The 18897-nt window shown below is 38.6% G+C and overlaps 1 protein-coding gene across 1 annotated transcript in view; it reads right to left on the bottom strand.

The window, feature by feature from the left end:
* Positions 1 to 387: 387 nt before the first annotated feature.
* Positions 388 to 18897, bottom strand: part of ARHGAP5 (Rho GTPase activating protein 5) — a 35160-nt gene continuing 16650 nt past the window's right edge. Inside the window, exons 3-6 of the mRNA XM_042464981.1 lie at positions 14842 to 14919; positions 12165 to 12296; positions 7494 to 7599; positions 388 to 4538 (exon numbers count right to left, since the gene is read on the bottom strand). Of these exons, the coding sequence (XP_042320915.1) occupies positions 4208 to 4538; positions 7494 to 7599; positions 12165 to 12296; positions 14842 to 14919 (647 nt within the window). The 3' untranslated portion in view covers positions 388 to 4207. The remainder of the gene's footprint in view (positions 4539 to 7493; positions 7600 to 12164; positions 12297 to 14841; positions 14920 to 18897) is intronic.

Below are 18897 nucleotides of genomic sequence, written 5' to 3'. Positions count from 1 at the left end.
GTTACAAGTATGTAAATCTCATCCAGATTAACATGAATTACATATCATATTTATACAGTACTTCTTTCTTAAAATTCTCCAAGCAGAAAATTATGGTAAGAACTAAAAATATTGCAACTTCTATGTCCTCATTAAATAAATCTTGTAAATATAAATTAAAGAATAAAACATGCCTATTTATTAAAAACCCAATGTGCCCTTCTCCCAAAATGTTTAGATTACATATAAATATAATCTTGAACTGTTACTTTAAAACAATTCACTATTTGTTATTGTAATCAAACCCCATTTTTTTCCAACTAAGAGCAGCATTTTTAAATTTCACCACTGTGTTTACTTAGATATAGGTTTGCCCTTCAGAAGTTGAATATGCAACTAAACATTATACACAGTAGGCATCTTAATGTTTTATTCATTGCATTCTGCATACAGATAAGCTTCACTGAGATTTAATTCACTGTAGCATTCTGTAGGTGGTGACAAGATTACATGAAGTATAACCAACTTTAAAATTATATTTTTATATATATGTATATATATTCAGCTGATACAGTATCACAGTTAATGGAAACTAAGGCTTTTTTTAAAAAAAAATGCCAATTGATTCATTTCTTTACAGTTTTAAAGGAATCAGAAACTAAACTCCAGTACCTCAAAAATAAACAAGTCAGTGGTAGTTTCTAGGAACCAATATTCAAGTAATGCAGAAAAAAATACACCATGGAAAATTGTTGTTCTTCATTACAGTTGTATATCTATTTACACTATGTTAAAATCCTTAAAGTTTGAATGTAATGTAAAAATAATCTGTAAAACATCATTTAATATAAAAAGCCACTTAATGTGTTATGTCAGAAACTATATTCTTAAAATGTTCGAATACACATTGAAAACAGAGCAGCTATTTGTTACTAACCAGTTATTTAGAAATACTCTCCAGTAACCGAGCTCAGGATCATGGCCTAAGGCTATAATCCATCTCATTGAACTCAATGGGATTTATGCAAGCACAGTGGTGCCCAGGAGTACAACAGAAAGCTATACATTTCAGGAACATACAAAATATAACAAAGGTCAGTATGAAGGATGCAGAAGTCAAAATGACAAATGCTACGCACTGATCAACTCACTGTAAAACTGAATGGGTTCACAATATCAACAAATTTTCTGTGTCTTGAAATTTCGGGAGGGGGGAATTAGAAGGGAATTCATTAGACAAAATGAACAAGCAAATTTGCTAAATGTAGCAATTCAGTGTAGATCTATTTTTTTTAACACTGTGATATGCAAAAGGCTCTCATAGATTATGAAATGCCCTCAACCTACAAACGTTTTATTCAATTATCTTCCAGGCTTCCTGTCAGCCCCTCCTAATGTTTCTAATAGGGAAGTGATGAGTGTGACACACACTTACACATATGTATGTATAAGAAGATGCTGAAGAAAAGCAAGTCAAAAAAATAGATGCTGCTGAGAAGCTCCTGGATAGCATCCATAGCACTTTAATTTTAATGTAAAAATTACAGAAGAAATGACACATAGGTGATATGAGCAAATATTTTCGTAATGAAGCTTGCCATCAATGGAGATGATTCAGATTTAAATCACAGCATGGGGTGCTAAAATTATAGACTGGTTGTGGGATATGCAGACATAGACATACTAATGCATTACTCCATCAAGGTGCCCATGATGACCGTGATGGATAATGTCCTAGGCCAACTAAAAGCATTTAAAATAAGCAGTTTCAGAATCAGTAGTTTCAAATCACTGCCTATAATGATTTGAAAACAAGTTCTGCAAACTGGTCCAAATGGGTAACAAAATAGTGTATCAATGCAAAATAACTCAATTATACTGACATACAAAAAGATGATTCCAAACGGGGGGGAAATCTCAACTTGCATTATGTTAGACAACATTCTTCATATGTATAACACTAAAAAATTTAAGCCTAACTGCAATAGAAATAAGCTTTTTCTGTACAGTTTGATGCTTTTTTCTATACCATCTATAGTAGAAAAATAAATTCTTTAGCAACCTAGAAACAGTTTATAAAACTCATTGAAGTTTAATTCTTCTTTTAGCATGCCTATGTTAAACTGGTGATTATAAATAAAAGCTATTTAAACAAGGGATGTAATGTAAAACAAGTTAATGCTACAACATTTACAGGGCAATTTTTTATTATTGTATTTATATCCTGTGTGCTGTGAATTAGAATGGAGGGGTTGTTGTTGTTTAAAAAGGATAACTACTTGCAAGAATATAACACAAATATCAAGATAATTTATAAAATACAAATACTTCTAACAGCAGCCTGTGTTCCGATATCTTAACTAGAATGATAATTCAGGTTTTAAGTAGAAGTACAATACCTAGGACATAACAAATGAAAAAGCCATGTTTTATTTTAGAGAAATGGAGCAAAGCTCTTAGGAACCGTAATTCTTAAAAATCTTTGCAGGTCGAACTTTCAGAAGAACCTTAGTATTTCAAATGGTTCTACTAGCAATAATACACAGCAAACTATGAAAAATTACAGTGGCCATGGTAAACTTTTTTCATCAACTCAAGAAATCCCAGCATCTAAATAAATCAAGATCTTCTTTTTTGAACATAGTCTGAATATGACAGAAAAGGGTAGTAAGGAAACACAAATGCTTAGATCCAAACCATTTTCACTGGTGGGAAAAGGCAAATCATTTTTGCAGAATTATGTATTTTGTTGCTTCCAAACCTCTGCTAGACTGTGGAGGTGGTTCTGGGGATAGCATAAGGAAATGGATAAAAGTTATCTCACACACCCCTCCAACCATACACAATTCTACAGTGGGACCCTTGGTTGGATCAAAAGCCTTCTGTGAATGGAAGGAACCTTTCCATTTGCAGATGGCAAAATCTGAGTCCAACTCAAATATTTTAGGTTTACTCTAACAAGTTTCATCATTACTAGCTTGTTATCACAGTTACTAAACATCAACGATTAACCAAGAATGTTGAAAACTTAAGCAGCATTCTTTTACAGCAAAACATGTACCAAGGTAAAAAAAATGTTGCAATAATAATAATGTTGAATGTTTAGTACAAGAGAGTACCCGGGGGGGGGGGGAACCTACATGAATACAAATGTCATTTTATGTACATATCATGATGCTTCAGTACCCAAAGTATTTATTGCTATATATTAGCAATGCTTTTTTATACCTTTAAAGGGTCACAGAAAAATATAGTGTATATGTTAAATTTAAGACCTAGATTGTTTGGTTTAGCAAGTTTACACTACAACAAAGTTCTCATTTATGTATGAAAAGTTATATAGCTGTATATGAAAATGTCAAACTTGTTTTCTATATACTAGATGAATTCTTCAGTGGGAAAAATTAAAATATCTAAAATATATTAGATTGGCTTATAAGATCATCAATGATCTTTCAAACATGCAACTGTTTACAGAAATAACAGTATTACAAAATGTTTCATCCATTAATGCAAAATAAGGGGAAAGTAGGTAATAGCAATATTTTTGCACAATTTTAAACTCACTTTTACAATAAGCATGTCCTTGGTATTGTGCTGTAAGAAAAAATAATTTTACCAACCCCTTAAACAAAAATGTCCACAGGTTTCTTTAGGAAAAATGTAAAGTGTGGGAGTGTAGTATTTATAACAGTGCAGTTATAAGAAACCGTAATGTAGCATAAGTATTTCAGAATGTACAAACATGATACAGCTGTATTTTGGCTGTTCACAGCAAAGGGCTACATGAGAATGAAACTATCAGGAAAAAAGAGCATTAAATAACAAAAACAGCCCTAAAGCAGGCTGTAAGCTTTGAATGTTCCATACATGATTTATTTAATCATTACATTTCTATAGAAAAGTTTTATTCACAATATATTGTGACAAACTGTCACAGGAATGATAGTGATTGCAATAAACGTTCATGCAACAGCAGCTTTGCACTTTAGTTATTTCTGTTTTAAAAAATTAAACCTCTCCAGTCATGCTAATCACATAATTTTGGCCTGTAGTGTTTATGCACAAGGTGTAAAGTATGACTACAACAAAAATGTCTGAGTTTGAATCCAAATTCTTTCATAACTATGAAAGTTGTTTTTGTTTCTTGGAACATGCATGTGCAGTTTTTCTTTTCTATCCAGTGCCAAGCTGCCTGCAACCTCCTCTTTACTATCAGTTGTTTTAGTTAAATAATGCCAAGAGGATCTGTTTGCAATTGTGGTTGTATCAGCTGAGGTTGTAGAGGTGGGGGTAACTGTAGTGGTAAAATTGGATCCACCATTTGCACTGGGTTGTGAGGTGGAGGCTGATGTGCCAGACTGTCAGAAGCTTCAGAAATTTCTCCACCATAGAAGAAAAACTGACATTGTTGAATGAATGTTTCTATTACTGATTGAAGAATCTTGGTGGTTGATAAGAACTCTCTGTTTTCAAAATCAGGTCTCATCAATGTTGGCCAAAAACAGATAGATAAATTGTCTGCAGTCATAAAATTGGTTCTGTTCTGTTGACTAACCCTAGAATACAAAGAAAATATTGTAAATTTAAGTATTTTAAGTAACTTAAGTAAAACTGAAGATAACAAGAAGTGTATCTGAAAACATATTACACAAATGACATTCAACATATTAAGCAGAAGAACCTTTTAGTCAGGGGATCTGTTAAAACATTACATTCTGAAAGCAGTATGAAAATGAACTGGTTTCATTTAATCTCCACATACATTCATCCCCTAGGTAAACAATACTACAGCACAGAGCTTTACCCACAATCTCCTGAATCAACCATCTGTCTGTATGGACAGAAAGGACAGGAATATTTGTCATTCACTGGGATAATAAGAGAATTACAAACAACAATACAGGCTAGTGTGACTAAAACATGGGTATACGTGAGCCAGAGACTATTTCTACCCACCACATTCCAGAAACAACTTGCAGTTAAATCAAAGGTGTATTCTTATATCATTTAATAATTTACCAATATTTAACATATTGCTTTATCCATATTCAACATACATTCAATTATGTATATCTGAGGTCCTTCAGAGGTGCCTTTCAAAGTCTTAGCCTTCTGATTTCTCAACTACACTCTTAGATTTGGTTTGACAACTGCAGTACAGAAAAGCTTGACAATTTCAATATCTTCATCCTGAATTTTAAATCTATATAATTCTTCTGTAGTCTACACCAAGATGAAATAAAAATATGATGGAAGCAATACACAGAAAAGCTACATAAAAGAAATGAAATGATGAATGACACATGGAAAGTAGAATTATACGAAGACAAGCCCTAAATTTTGGAAAATGAAGTGAAAGCTGCATTCAAAGCAACTGAGAATGGAAAAAAATCACCATAGGACCTACCAATAAAACGGCTACAATCCAGAGACAGAATCAACTTTAGTTATAACTAAAATCTGCCAGCAAATATGGGAAACAAAACAATGGTCCACAGATTGGAAATGATCAATATACATCCCCATCCACAAAAAGAGAGACTTAAAAGACTGTAGTAGCTACAGGACCATTGCATTAATTTCCTATGGAAGCAAAAACATGCTAAAAATTCTGCAGCAAAGACTCCTGCCATAATAAGGAGCAAGAAATTCAAGAGGTGCAAGCTGGGTTCAGGAAAGGAAGAGCCATTGGGAATCACACTGTAAATATATGATTGCTCTAGGGAATTATAGAAGAAAATCAGTATGTGCTTTATAGACTATAGCAAAGCCTTTGGCTGCAGATCATGAAAAGTTGTGGACTAATCTTAAAGAAATGGATGTATCATTGCATTTGACTGTCCTCATGTGTAACCTGTATTCAAAGAAAGGAGGCTACTGTTAGGACAGAATACAGAGAAACAAAATTATTTACAATCATAGAGGAGGTCAGGTAAGGCAGCATTTTATCAATCTATATGTTCTACTTCTCTGTGGAAAATATATGAAGAGCAGATTTAAACTCAGAAGGAGGAGGAGTAAATATAGGAAGAAGTAACATCAACAATTTAAGATATGCGAACCAGAAAACATCACAGTCTTGGAACAATTACAGCACACTCGCACCATATGCAGGCTCGCCATATGTAGACTCGAGATCATGCGGACGGTGAGCCCTAATAAGGTGAATGGGGCTTGAGCACACACGGGATTTGCCTTAGGTGTGTGTGTGGGGGGGGGGGTCCGGAACGGATCCCCCATGTAAGGCAAGGACACAGTGTACTAAGGAAAGTAAAAGAAAAAAGTGTAAAGGCAGGCTTACTGCTGAACATAAAGAAAATAAAAATAATGGCCACAAGGATTTACATAAATTCAATACAGATGATGAAGAAATCAAAATAAATATTTCCCATCCATTGGATCAATCAGAAGGGAGGGTACAGTCAAAAAAGAAGATTAGGACTGGGAAGGAAGCTATGAAAGAACAAAACAAAATCCTAAAGTGCAAAGATATAAAACTGAATACTAAAGTTAGGATCATCCAAGTATTGTATTTCCTATCACCATGTACAGATGTGAGAGTTGGACAGTGAAGAAAGCTGACAGAAATAAATCAATTCATTTGAGATGTGGTGTTGGAGAAGTGTGCCGAGAATACTATAGACAGCCAAAAGAGACAAACAAATGGGTCCTAGAACAGATCAAACCTAAACTCTCCCCAGAAGAGATGACAACTAAATTGAGGCTGTCATACATTGGCCACATCATGAGAAAACATGAATCACTAGAAAAAACAATAATGCTAGGAAAGGTAGATTCAATCAACAAGACCTCAGCCCTGAGCAGAATGCCTGAGGAGAGGGGGTCATGAAGGTGTCTCACTCATGGGGTCACCCCATGAGACAAAGCTAACTACATGGTTTGGGCCCGAGTTACTTGAGGGAGCACCTCTCCCTACATAATCCACCCCGCACCCTCAGAATAACGGGGAAATTTTTACTTGATTGCCCCAAGGTAAAACTAGCAGCAACTCACCGGAGGGCTTATACGGCGACAGCCCCTACCCTCTGGAATGCACTCCCAGAAAAAATCCGACTCTGTTTTACATTAGAAGCCTTTAAGAAGGCATTAAAAACCCACCTCTTTCAAGTAGCATATCCTCCCGATTCTGTTTAGATTAAGGAGTCCCCCCCCCCCATAATTGATGGTTTTAAGGATTTGTACATGGTTCAGATTTTTAGGAAATTGTATGAAATTGTGATTGTGATTACTGAGCCATTTTATTGTTTTGTACTGTGACATGTGTCACATGCTTACTATGTTGTGAACTGCTTTGATCTACAGGAAAGGCGGTATATAAATAAAGTTGTTGTTGTTGTTGTTGTTGTTGTTAACCTGAGACCAGTTAACAACATACCATTTTAACCCTTTGTGCATTTTCTTCCTTAACTTTTTTCATTAATCATTATGTTAGAATAATTTAAACTCTTCTGTTCTTAGTCAATTATTTTAATATTTTGTCAAGTATATACCTGTTCAGATGAGTTATTACATATCTGAAGACTTCATAGTTCACCGGATGGAATTTTTTCACTATTTCTTTTAATTCATACAGCCGCTCAGTCTTATCAAGGATTTCTGTAGAAGTAAGATTTTAGAAATATATAAAAACTAATTAACAGTATAAAAACTGGAAAGTTAAGCAACAGCCTTCTGTTTTCTTGCATTCCATGGTTTCTCACCCTCACTCTCAGTTTGAAAAAGAGATACAGGCCCTATACAGACTGATCCAGTGCATCATGATACTGTGCGCCACTCGAGACAGCGTGTAGCATCATGGTGCACCGAAGGGGCGCCATACAGCTGCGCCGCCGCAGCTATGGCACCCGTTTTGCGGCTTCTTTTTGCGCCCTCCTTAGGGACAGTCTGTAAAGCCCCACAGTCTGAGTAGTAAGGAAGGCTAGGGACACCACAAAGACTGGAAGGAATCATTTGTTCTTTGAGAATTTTCTTAGAAAACAGAGAAGATTGATTTCACTGGAAATCAAGATAGTGATATGCTGTGCCTCCAATTAATTTACCACTTATAATGACCTTAAGACAAACCCATCACAGAGATTTCTTGACAGCAGTTTTTCAGATGGAGCTTGCCGTTGCCTTCCTCTGAAGCTACAAGAGTGTGACTTGCCCAAAGTCACCCAGTAGGTTTCCATGGCTGAGTGGGTTTTCAAACCCCTGGCCCCCAGAGACATAGTCCAACACTCAAAGCTACTACAACATGCTAGCTCTCATCTCTACACTACATGTACTATTTTCCTTCCTTAAAACAGAAGCAACTCTAGCAGATCCAAAAACATATCCTCTAGGACACTGAGGGCCAAAAGAACTGTCCCCTCCAAAGCCTAAAAATGTGGGGCAAAACATACAGGGAGCAGATTTCTATTTCAAGTTTTTAAATATTGTGGGGTTTAATGTTAAGGAATCTATACATGCCTTGTGATTAATTTCAAAGGGATATTATTACTCTCAGATGTTTCAAGAGAGCCAATTCACCCTTCTTTAACAGAATAAAGGTAGTCAAGGAGGGACAATGACTGAAACAAAAAATAGCTCACCAGCTGCATGCCATTTGCCCACATCTATTCTAGAATAAGGCCGCAATAACAAAGTCAACAGACATCACAATAACATTTCTTAGGACTTTTTTTTTTTTTGGCCTTCTAGAAGGAGCATACAGGCTAGCAGGCAGCCGTTCTCCATACTTGGGACCCAAGTTACTCCTGGAAACTGATGGGCTAGGAAGCAAATATAAGATGGGATGCAAATATTTATTCCAACCAACAGTCATGGTTAGCTTTTACTCAAGTATGGGTAGCAATGTGAGTTCTTGTTTGTAGGTTCGTGGAAACACAAAAAATGTCTACCTTATTCCTGCCTACTGGAGCACATGGGAAGAGCAACCCATTCAAAGGATGCCCCCCCCACCCCTTCACTGCTGAGAAAGGTGACAGGTGAGGTAGAATCCCATGACAAATTTGTGAAATAGTAGGCAAAGGGCTTGATTTGGTAACATTAGAAATTTGAAAACAATTATAGACTTCAAATTTAAAGTGTGCTGGATGAGGTTACACTTTCCCTGAAGATGCAGGTTTGCAACTGGAGTGTACACCTACTCTCAGCCCTGAGCCTGGATACCCAGGTTTTGGTGGTAATCAGGAGCACATTCACATAGCTAAAGCAAGTATGCCAGCTGCACCCATTCCTGGAGATATTCTGTCTGGCCTCAGTAATACATGCCTTGGTTATACCCGATTTGGATTACTGTAATGTGCTTTATTGGGTATGAAAAGTTGGAACTTCCATTGTCTCAAAGAGCTGCTGCCAGACTGTTACTTCACGCTGGCTACATGAATCATACAACTTTCTTGTTTCAAGCGCTCCACTGACAACTGGTCCAATTCCAAACACAATCTCAAGTGTTGGTTATGACTGTAAAGTTCTATACAACTTGTATCTAAAACACTGGAAGGAATCGTGTATATGGTTGTATATGAGTTTATAGAAGCTCTAAGATCTTTTGGATAGGCTCTTCTCTCTATCCTGCTACTTTCCAAGATCATTTCATAGGAACATGCTCCCAGACTTCAAAACTCCCTTGCCAGGGATGATAGAATGGCTCCCTCCCTGCATCAGCAGATGAAAATTTTCCTATTCCATCGGACTTTTATGAACTGACTATGGAGGGCTTTTAAATGTCTAATGTTTTCTTGACTTCTTACATTCTAATGGATTTTAAATGGCTTTAGCTGTATATTGTTTTTAAGACACACACACAAACACCTGATTTTTTTGTGTGCTTTTAATCTGTCATGGTTTTAATAATCTGTAAACCTCCAATCATAGTACAAATCTAAATTTAATTAACTCAGTTTGGATCCAACCAAATGTGAAAAGTTGTGAAAAACATGAAGGTCTCAATCCAATTGTTAGCCTTAACTATAATCAACTAATTCCACATTCTGTTAATTCAGCGGATTTACTCTTTTGGGGACTAGAAATTGGATTTAGGCCACAGTATGTACAACTGCATACATTATTTTCATAGATAAATTACAAGAAAGTGAAAGTTCATGTATAGTCTGAAAAAACTGACCCAAAAAACCTGAGTCAACTTATCCATGGGTCAGTGTAAGCATTGTATTTTAACTCTTTTTTTAAAAAACCTGGTGAAAGGCAAGAGCATAATGTTTCCTGGAAGCACTGACCTCCCTCTATTCCTTCATTCATCCAGCCTTTAGTGTGAGCACAAAACAATTATACCTGCTGGAACTTTCTAAGTTCTTTGGCATCATTTTCCTTTGCTTCATCTTTACATCATTTGTTACATGCCCCTATGTTTTACCCCCAACCTATCCATGGGTCATACCAAAACTCAAATTTTGGCCCCAAAACCTGCCCTTGACTTATACATGAGGTCAATTTATGGTCGAGTAGCGTTTATCCTTGTGTACAAGTCTACCTTGTGTGTAAGTGGAGGGAAGGTTTTAGGGCCAGAATCATGGATTTTGATATGACCCATGCATAAGTTGAGGGTAAAACCTAGGGGCATCAAACAAAAGATCTAAAGAGAAAAACACCACTTCTCTCCCTCCTGTCTCTGGACCTCTCTTGACCACCTAGCACCACTTCCTTGGTGCTGGACGACAAAGTTTGAACATTGGATTGGCAAGGGAAGGAACTGTAGGGAAATGGGTTATTTGTTTGATGGGAAGAGGAAGTTAATACCGGATTGAAAAGGGAAGGAACTGGGGGTGGGGTGGGATGTTTGTTTCATGGGGGGAGAACATTAATGCCAGATAGAAAAGGGAATCATCTCTCTCTCTCTCTCTCTCTCACACACACACACACACACACACTCCTGCCTGGCAGCTCTTTCAAATATCACTGCCAAGGCACATGGGGTAGTGTTTCATTCAGGACCTTTCTAAACAGGATTACTGCTGACCTGTATATACGTCAAACCAGGATTTTAAGGTCAATTTTTCGCAAAAAATTTTTGTATTATAGTCTGTATGGCATATACAGTAAAAAAATATTAACAAATGGGTGCTTGTACAGTAGTACAGCTGGCCCTTCCCTTCCATTCCGGACCCCGCCACAAAAGGGAAATACTGCGTAAACTCAAGCCCCATTACAAACAATGGGGCTCGTTCCGGTGGCATGCACCTGGCACCCACCCCATTGTTTCTTCCAGGGCACGGGAGAAGCCTTTTCGGCACGGCTTCCAGTGTATGCTGGAAGCCGTGTATAGCCTTGTGCTTTTTTTTAAAAAAGGAAATTTCTTTCCCTGTCCTGTCTGTTTCCCCAGATCTGATCACTGTTAAGGGTTAAAGACAGCAAACTGAGAAATGCCTAGATGTGTGTGTGACCATGAGCATCCACCACCAGAAGGACAAGGCTAATTAGCCACAGCTGATGCTCATAGGCACAAGGTCACTCTGCTTGCCTACGTGCAGCAAAGCCTGGATGATGAAACATGTGTCTGCATGGACAGGAGGACACTTTACAGTGTGGGACAGGAAGTGACTGAGTTTGGGAGACCGCATGGTCTGGAGTGTATATAAACTCAGGGGCTACCAGTAATTGCTTGTGGGTTTGAGCAGGAGTTGGTATTCGTTTGATCTGTATAGTAGCATTGGTGATTTATGGTTAGCACTCTGTAAATAAAGATAGCACTTTCGGGAGCCTGGCTTCTCTGGTCGTTTATTCAGCTGGAGCCGGAGCAGCAGCAATTGCTGGAGAGTTCCCGAGATTCCTGCAATTCCTTCACTTCTGGAAGACATCCAGTGCCTGTCATCTTCACTGAGGACTGTGAACCACGTTTCTGCAAATTTGTCAACTACTCTGCTATATTCCAGAATTGGTTTATAAGCCCAGCAGTTTTCCTGACAATAGTTATTGGGCTCAGCAGATGCTGACAATGGTTATGGGGCCCAGCAGATGCTGACAATTCCATCATGTAGGGAGAAGGGAAATGTGTTCCACAATAGTATCTGCTCCACTGGTGGATAGACACCCCTTGATCGTATCTGTTATTTCAGTACATTTTTATTTACAACTTTTCAATATTTTTCTTGCTGGTTTATAATTTTAATTGGTTATTCACAATATAGCCTTTATAAAAAGAAAATTCAATTGCTTACTTGATGCGTCAACTAATTCTGGATGTAGTGAGTAAGGAATTAAAGGTTCTGGTAGATCTGCGAAGAAAGCTTTCAGAGCTCCTGCCACAGCATTTACTGTTACATCCATGGATTCCAGACTGATGTTATGATCTATAAGTGATATAAACCAAAACTTTATTAATAATATGAGAACTGACATGTATTACATTTCTCCAAATCATATACTGACTATGAATACAAAATGCTACTTTAATATTGAACTTAAAATAGATTGAGTTAATATGCTATGACTGCATAATGTACTGTAAGTACTGATCAGTTACTAATACTATTTAGCATCTGTTCAGATATTATAACTTACTGTTTTTAGCCTAATGATACACACACCAATCCCACAAACAATCTATTTTGAGCTTCACAATTTGAGGAAGGGACAAGTAATTCCTACCACTAAATCAGACTGGCAGACAGAAGAGATAAACCTTTTTCTCCAGTGGCACCACAGTTACAAACTCAAGACCACTTGAAGACTGTTCAGGCATCTGGGAGGAAACCGGCAACAGAAACATGAATGTGCACATAAGACCTTCTCTCAGGATCACTAGCAGTAGTACTCAAAGTACCATCCTTTACATCTACATGTTGACATTGCACCCTGCCACTTGATGCAACACAAGAATAAAAATATTTTGTTTATATAGTTTGCATATAATATTTATATATTCATGTATATTCATATTTTAATATTTTATAAGGAAATAACAGTTCAAATTATAATAGTTTAATATAAATAAATGTAATATTTGATGCAACGCATGTGTAAATTTTACACATAAAAAGTATAGGAAGGATCAGGGCTTCTTAAGTCTCGCGCCCTCTTGAACAACTCTCGCACCCCTCCCCCCACTGGTCCCACCCATTTTCTGAGATCACTGCTATAAAGGGCTCGATAGTAATATTTGGCTGAATATGGTTATTCTCACTCGTGGAAATTTTCTAACTTCATTTCACTAAATGCAGTAGGCCCTCCATATCTACTGGGGTTAGGGGCACAGGACCCCCATGAAAGTGAAAAAAAAAGCTAATAAAAGACCACATTTTTACTTGAGAGACCACCTCTCTAGGTCCTCCAGCACAACTCTGTGGTCAACATCTGCCAAAAGTTGACCTTAGAATCATGCTGGAGGACCTAGAAATGCCTAGAGAAGTGTTTCCTCTAGTAATCTCTAGTTCCTCCAGCACAACTCTGTGGTCAATTTCCTGCAAAATTTCTCTGGAGGACCTAGTGATTCCTAGAGATATCATATTAATCAAATCTGCAAATAATCAAAACTATGAAAGTCAAAACACAAATATGAAGGACCCACTGTATAATTGCAGTGCCCTTTTTGTGCAAAGATCTAACTTGCTTCTAAATGCACAGGAAGGCAGAACTAACTTGCCATCCACGTCCCCACTCTCAGTTTTAGCCACATGTTCAGGAATTTGCCAGAGAAAAGCTTTAGAACATTCCAGAAGTAATCTTTTCAGGGCTTAGCCCCAATCAAATTTATTTTCTGTGTCTTTCTCTTCCTGGACCACTTACAGAAAATGTTTTGATGTTTGGTTTAATTAGTTGTTAATCGGTCAACATTATTGTAACTATATATTTTTTGGTTTTCTGAATTTTGTAACCTGCCTTGAGAAGGCTCTTGACCTTGGTCTATAAAGCAAATACAAATGAATTGTGCCGGCTACATTATCTAGGGCCCAGAACAGACGGGCGTCTGAGGTGCCCTCACCACGTGCAAGGGTTGCCTGGTGGGCAGAGCGCCCACACGCCCAGCAACCCTCGCACGTGACAAGGGCACTGCAGCTGCAGCACGCCCAACAGAAGGGTGCGTGTAATGATGACGTTGCAGCTGTGCCACTTCCAGATGGGTTAGTGCAGCTGCGACGTCATCATGACATCTCTGGAGCTTTGAGGCGTTGCAGCGATGCCGCAAAAAGGAGCCACTTTGGGCACTCCTTTTTTGCTCTGCAGCAGTGCCAGGCAATTTGGTTGCAGCGACGCTCCTGCGGAGCAAAGACAGGCGCCAGGGAGGCGCCTCTTTCTGGCGGTTTGTACTCTGCCTATAATTTAATTTTATACAAGGAACTAAGCGCAAGAGAAAAAAAACTAAGAACTCAGATCAAGAGAGGGTAATTGATAGCATTCTTGTCTTTCACATTCAAAATACTGTAGCTATCAACTGAAGAGCAGAAGTTCAATAACACAGATACACAGATTAACTTTGCTAGGAGCAGGTTGGAAATGGAAGGGCACAATTTTTACAGAAGATGTGGTTTCTTTACTACATTACTGTGATTTTCAAATTGATTTTTTCCTCAAAGCTTTATTTGCTTTGGTTTACTATAATAAATTCAGGTCGTGTGGAGAAATACAGATCCCAAATCTAGTAAGACAAGTATATCATTCACTTTAACACTGCATGAGGTTAGGCCTTAGAGACACATTAGCAATATGGTAAGAGCTACTGCTAAATCATAATTAGTACTTAATACAACCAATGATATAGGTGCTTGTTCCCCAATTTCTTTAACTATTTATTTATAATGCAAAGGATGTGATTTAGATTTTTATATAATACATAAAAATACAGTAGCAGTTCATCAAATAACAATAGCTTTGGATGTTAACAACTTGTCCCATTACCTTGATCGAACTGCTTCTGAATGTTGTCTTGATCTGTCTTATTCCCACTAACACGATAGAGACCTTCAGTACAAAGTCCTTAGGGAAAAGAAAGACAATGCCATATGACTGTAGTTTACTAAAGGCAACAGACACTGAAATACTGCAGAATTCAAATAAAATCAGCATTCATTTAAAACGTGTAAGATTATTTATTTCCACAATTATTATGTTCTAAATTCTTATTACATGAAAGGTGCAATTTAAAACATGGCTAGAAGAAAGCCAGTCTCACTTTCAATTGACAGAAGCTTACTTTGGTGTAACCACTATTAGAAATAAGGAGCTAATTCATAGCTTGATGAATTATCCAACGCTTATAAAACAAAGCATAATCAGTTACTTGTTGCCCAAGTTGAATATGTTAATTATAAAATTAAAAAGAGAATGTATTAATTTACAGTCTTGAAAACTCATGAAGAAGTCCCAGCTCTAGTATGTTTCCAGTTCCTATAATCACTCTTCATATTCCTCACACTTATTTACCCCTACTCAAAGAATGGGATGTAGCTCAAATACCTCAGTATACAAAGGTCTAAAATTTGATAAATGACTTGAGAAAACAACAATGAACTGTAATGTACTAAGGTAGAAAATAGAAAGAAAAGCCAGGACCTTACACACTTTTAGCACGTCCTAAATACATGCAGTAGACTTTCAATGGATTAGAACATTGTGCAATCAGATATGTGGGCCACGCACACAGCCATGCAACAGTAAATTTTCCTACCCATGCAGTCAAATGGGAGAGTTTAGCCTAAATCTAACTGCTTGTCCCAACTATAATAAACTCACTGAATTAATGTGAACTTGGTATGTCATTACTTACGTAGCTTGATTGAGTCAATGAACCTACTTCAGTTAAGCCTGACAATTGGATTTAGGTCATAAGGATAGAGAAAGGAGGAAAGGAAAAAAGACTGAGGAACCAGTAAGAAAATCACAACTGGGAAGTGAAAGGGAGGGGAAAAAAGGAAAGGAAGGTGAAAGCAACAGAAACCAAAGTACACCAACAGTGAGAATTAAATACATTAGGAAGAACTAATGGTAATAACAAGTGAAAGATTGGAGGCACGAAAGTAATTGCTGTTCTTGAGGAGTACTACGTAAGTACTAGATAAGACTGCACTTCTAAGAAAGCACAACTACCTGCAAAACGTTTCTATAAATATACTATGAAGGCTTCAAATGCAATATAGTACTGCATGTGCAACCATATTTAGGCTTGCACTTGCACAACTTTCTAAAAAGTACAACCACCTGTGTAATTGTTATCACAGCAGTGTATAGTGACTGGCAATATAGGGCCCTGATCAAAGATTTCCTGAAGAAAATAAGAGTACACTAGGGCAGGGCCGGCTCTAGGTATTTTGCCACCATAGGCGAGAAATATTTTGGCACCCCTGACGCCCCTCATAATTATTTTCACTCCTTGATTTCCGCTGTTTCGTTTGTTAAAGCTAAACATGACATAAAACGTAGGTTCCAATCTTTCGTCAGTATTGAGAATTAGTCAAAAAGCCAATTAGATTTTTACAGGTTAAAGACTTATTTACTGCTGTGATATTTGGAATCGAGACTAATGTACACATATACCTTTTGCAAGCTGGAAGCATTATTAATTCTAATGATGTGGAAAAATCTGGATCCCATCCCTATAAATTTATAGGATAGTAGTGGTCCATCTATGATCCCTAAAAACTAAAAATCTTCACCCAAGGGGCAGAAAAGGGTGTCACACGAAAGAGAAGAAAACCAGTAGAGTCACCAGATGAGAGGACCAGGGCTGCAATTTGACACCACTTTAGCTGCCTTTGGCTCCCATGGTGACCGGCTGTCCTAACAGCAAAGGAGGACAAGGCACCATAAAATGTAGGGCTTCCAAGTAAAATGGAGGACATGACCAAGTAAAAGCTGAAACCCCTCATATAAATATAAATTCATGCTTCTTAGTGATGCTCAAAATGGAGGACATTTTTGGAATTCCTCCTGGACAGAAGATTGAAATGTAAGATATCCCACAGAAAAAGAGGACAACTGGCCTTCTTGCTGGTTCCATGCTATGGAGCCCTGGGATCTGTAGTTTGCTGTGGCTCCACTGCTCTCTACTGAGAAGGTGAATTCTCCTCCAAAAATCCAAATCCCAGGATTCCATAGCATGGAGCCAGGGCAGTTAAACCAGTGTCAAATTGCATTACTTCGGCAGTGCAGATGCAGCCTATGAAAAAAGGATGGGAATGGCTTCAGGGCGAGAAAGAAAAGACACATAGAGTAGGCACAACCACCAAGGGTGGGCAAGCCACACTCTCTCAGCTTCAGAGGAAGTCCATGGCAAAGCTTCTCTGAACTCATATTGCCAAGACAACCCCATGGTAGGTTCACCTCAGGGCAGGGCAGACCTCCTCCTTTTCCAGGACATGTCCTCCATTCCAACCTTCTGTCCAGAAAGTATTCTAAAACATCCTCCATTTTGAGCATGACTAAAAAGCATGTATTTACATTTCTAGGAGTGTTTTGAGCTTTTCCTGAGTCCTGTCCTCCCTTTTTCTTAAATGTCTTCCATTTTGTGGTGCCTTCCTTTGCAGTGAAGACATATGGGAAGAAGACCAAGTTTTTAAAGTGGATTATTGGAGCCAGTGTGGCCTAGCTGTTTGAGCACTGGACTATGGGTTCAAATCCCAGCTTGGCCATGGTAGGGGCATCACACTCTCTCAGCCTCAGAGGAAGGTCATGGTGAGCCTCCTCTGAACAAACCTTGCCAAGGAAACCCCATGAGAGGGTGGCCAGGAGGCAGAAAGGACCTGAAGACACACAACAACAAACAATAACAATAACAACAAGTGATGAGAAGGGAGGCAAAGGTGGGTGGATAGGGAAGAATAGAGCCAAAGTCTGGGAAGGAGGAAGGAGTTACGGGGGAGAGGGAGAAATGGGGCCATGGAAACCCACTGGATGACTTTGGGGGAGTCACACTCTCTCAGCCTCAGGAGAAGGCCATGGCAAGCCTTCCCTGAAAGTCTCTCTCTTGGCAAGAAAGAGAGGGAGAGAGGAAGAAAGGAAGAGAAGAGGGGGAAAGGAGGAAAGGAAGATGGAGGGAAGAAATGGGGAAGGTAGGAAAGAAGGAAGGAAAGAAGGAAGGGGGAGGGAGGGACAGGAGAAAAGAAAGAGAGAAGGAAGGAAGGGAAGGGAAGAAGGAAGCAAGGAAGGAAGGGAAAAAAGGAGGAAGGAAAGAAGATCGAGGGAGGGAGGGAGGCGCTCCAACTCCAACTCCCAGAATTCCATAGCCTTGAGCCAGAAACAGTTAAAGCAGTCCCAAACCAAGTTAATTCTGCAGTGTGGATGCAGCCCAGGAGTTGCAGAGCGCAGCAAACTTCTTCCCCCCTTCCAGCCTCAGCAAGCAGCTCTCTCTTCCTGCTACTCGGAGGCTGGCAGGGCTGCTAGCTGCTCTGCTTGCCTGACTCTATGATCCTTTGGTTCCAGCCACTCTCTCTCTTTCTCTCTCTCTGGTGCCCCCTAGAGGTTGGCGCCCCTAGGCGGCCACCTAGCTGGCCTATATGGATGAGCCGGCCCTGCACTAGGGAAAGATAAACTTGCTATCAACAAGGAAGATAAAATGGGCAAACGTTATTTTGTGGAAACTCTTCTATGGTTGTAGAATGGAAGCAGTGAATGAATGTGATTAAGTAACATACCGCATATACTTGACTATAAGTTGAGAAATTTATGCCTCAAAATTTACTCAAAAATCATGGGTCAGCTTATATACGAGGCAATAAGTTTAATACTGCTCATAAAGTTCCTAAAAGAAGTGCCCACCCTTCCTTCATAGCCAGGGATCTTTAAACAGCAACCCGTCTGAGTCCCCGCACTCTCTCTCTCTCTCTGTGCTATCCCTCAGCCTTCGTAGCCAGAGCTAACAAACATCTGCTGAGGCAAGGGAGACAGGGAGAGAGAAAGGGAGTTTGTCTCCCTGTTTGAGTCCTCACATACTCTTCTCTGTGTGTGTGTTATCCCTCA

The sequence above is a fragment of the Sceloporus undulatus genome, chromosome 1 (genome assembly GCF_019175285.1).
Source record: "Sceloporus undulatus isolate JIND9_A2432 ecotype Alabama chromosome 1, SceUnd_v1.1, whole genome shotgun sequence".
Taxonomy (NCBI): Eukaryota; Metazoa; Chordata; class Lepidosauria; order Squamata; family Phrynosomatidae; genus Sceloporus; species Sceloporus undulatus.
The sequence above is the reverse complement of the archived record's forward strand: the minus strand, read 5'-3'. Positions and strand labels throughout refer to the sequence as shown.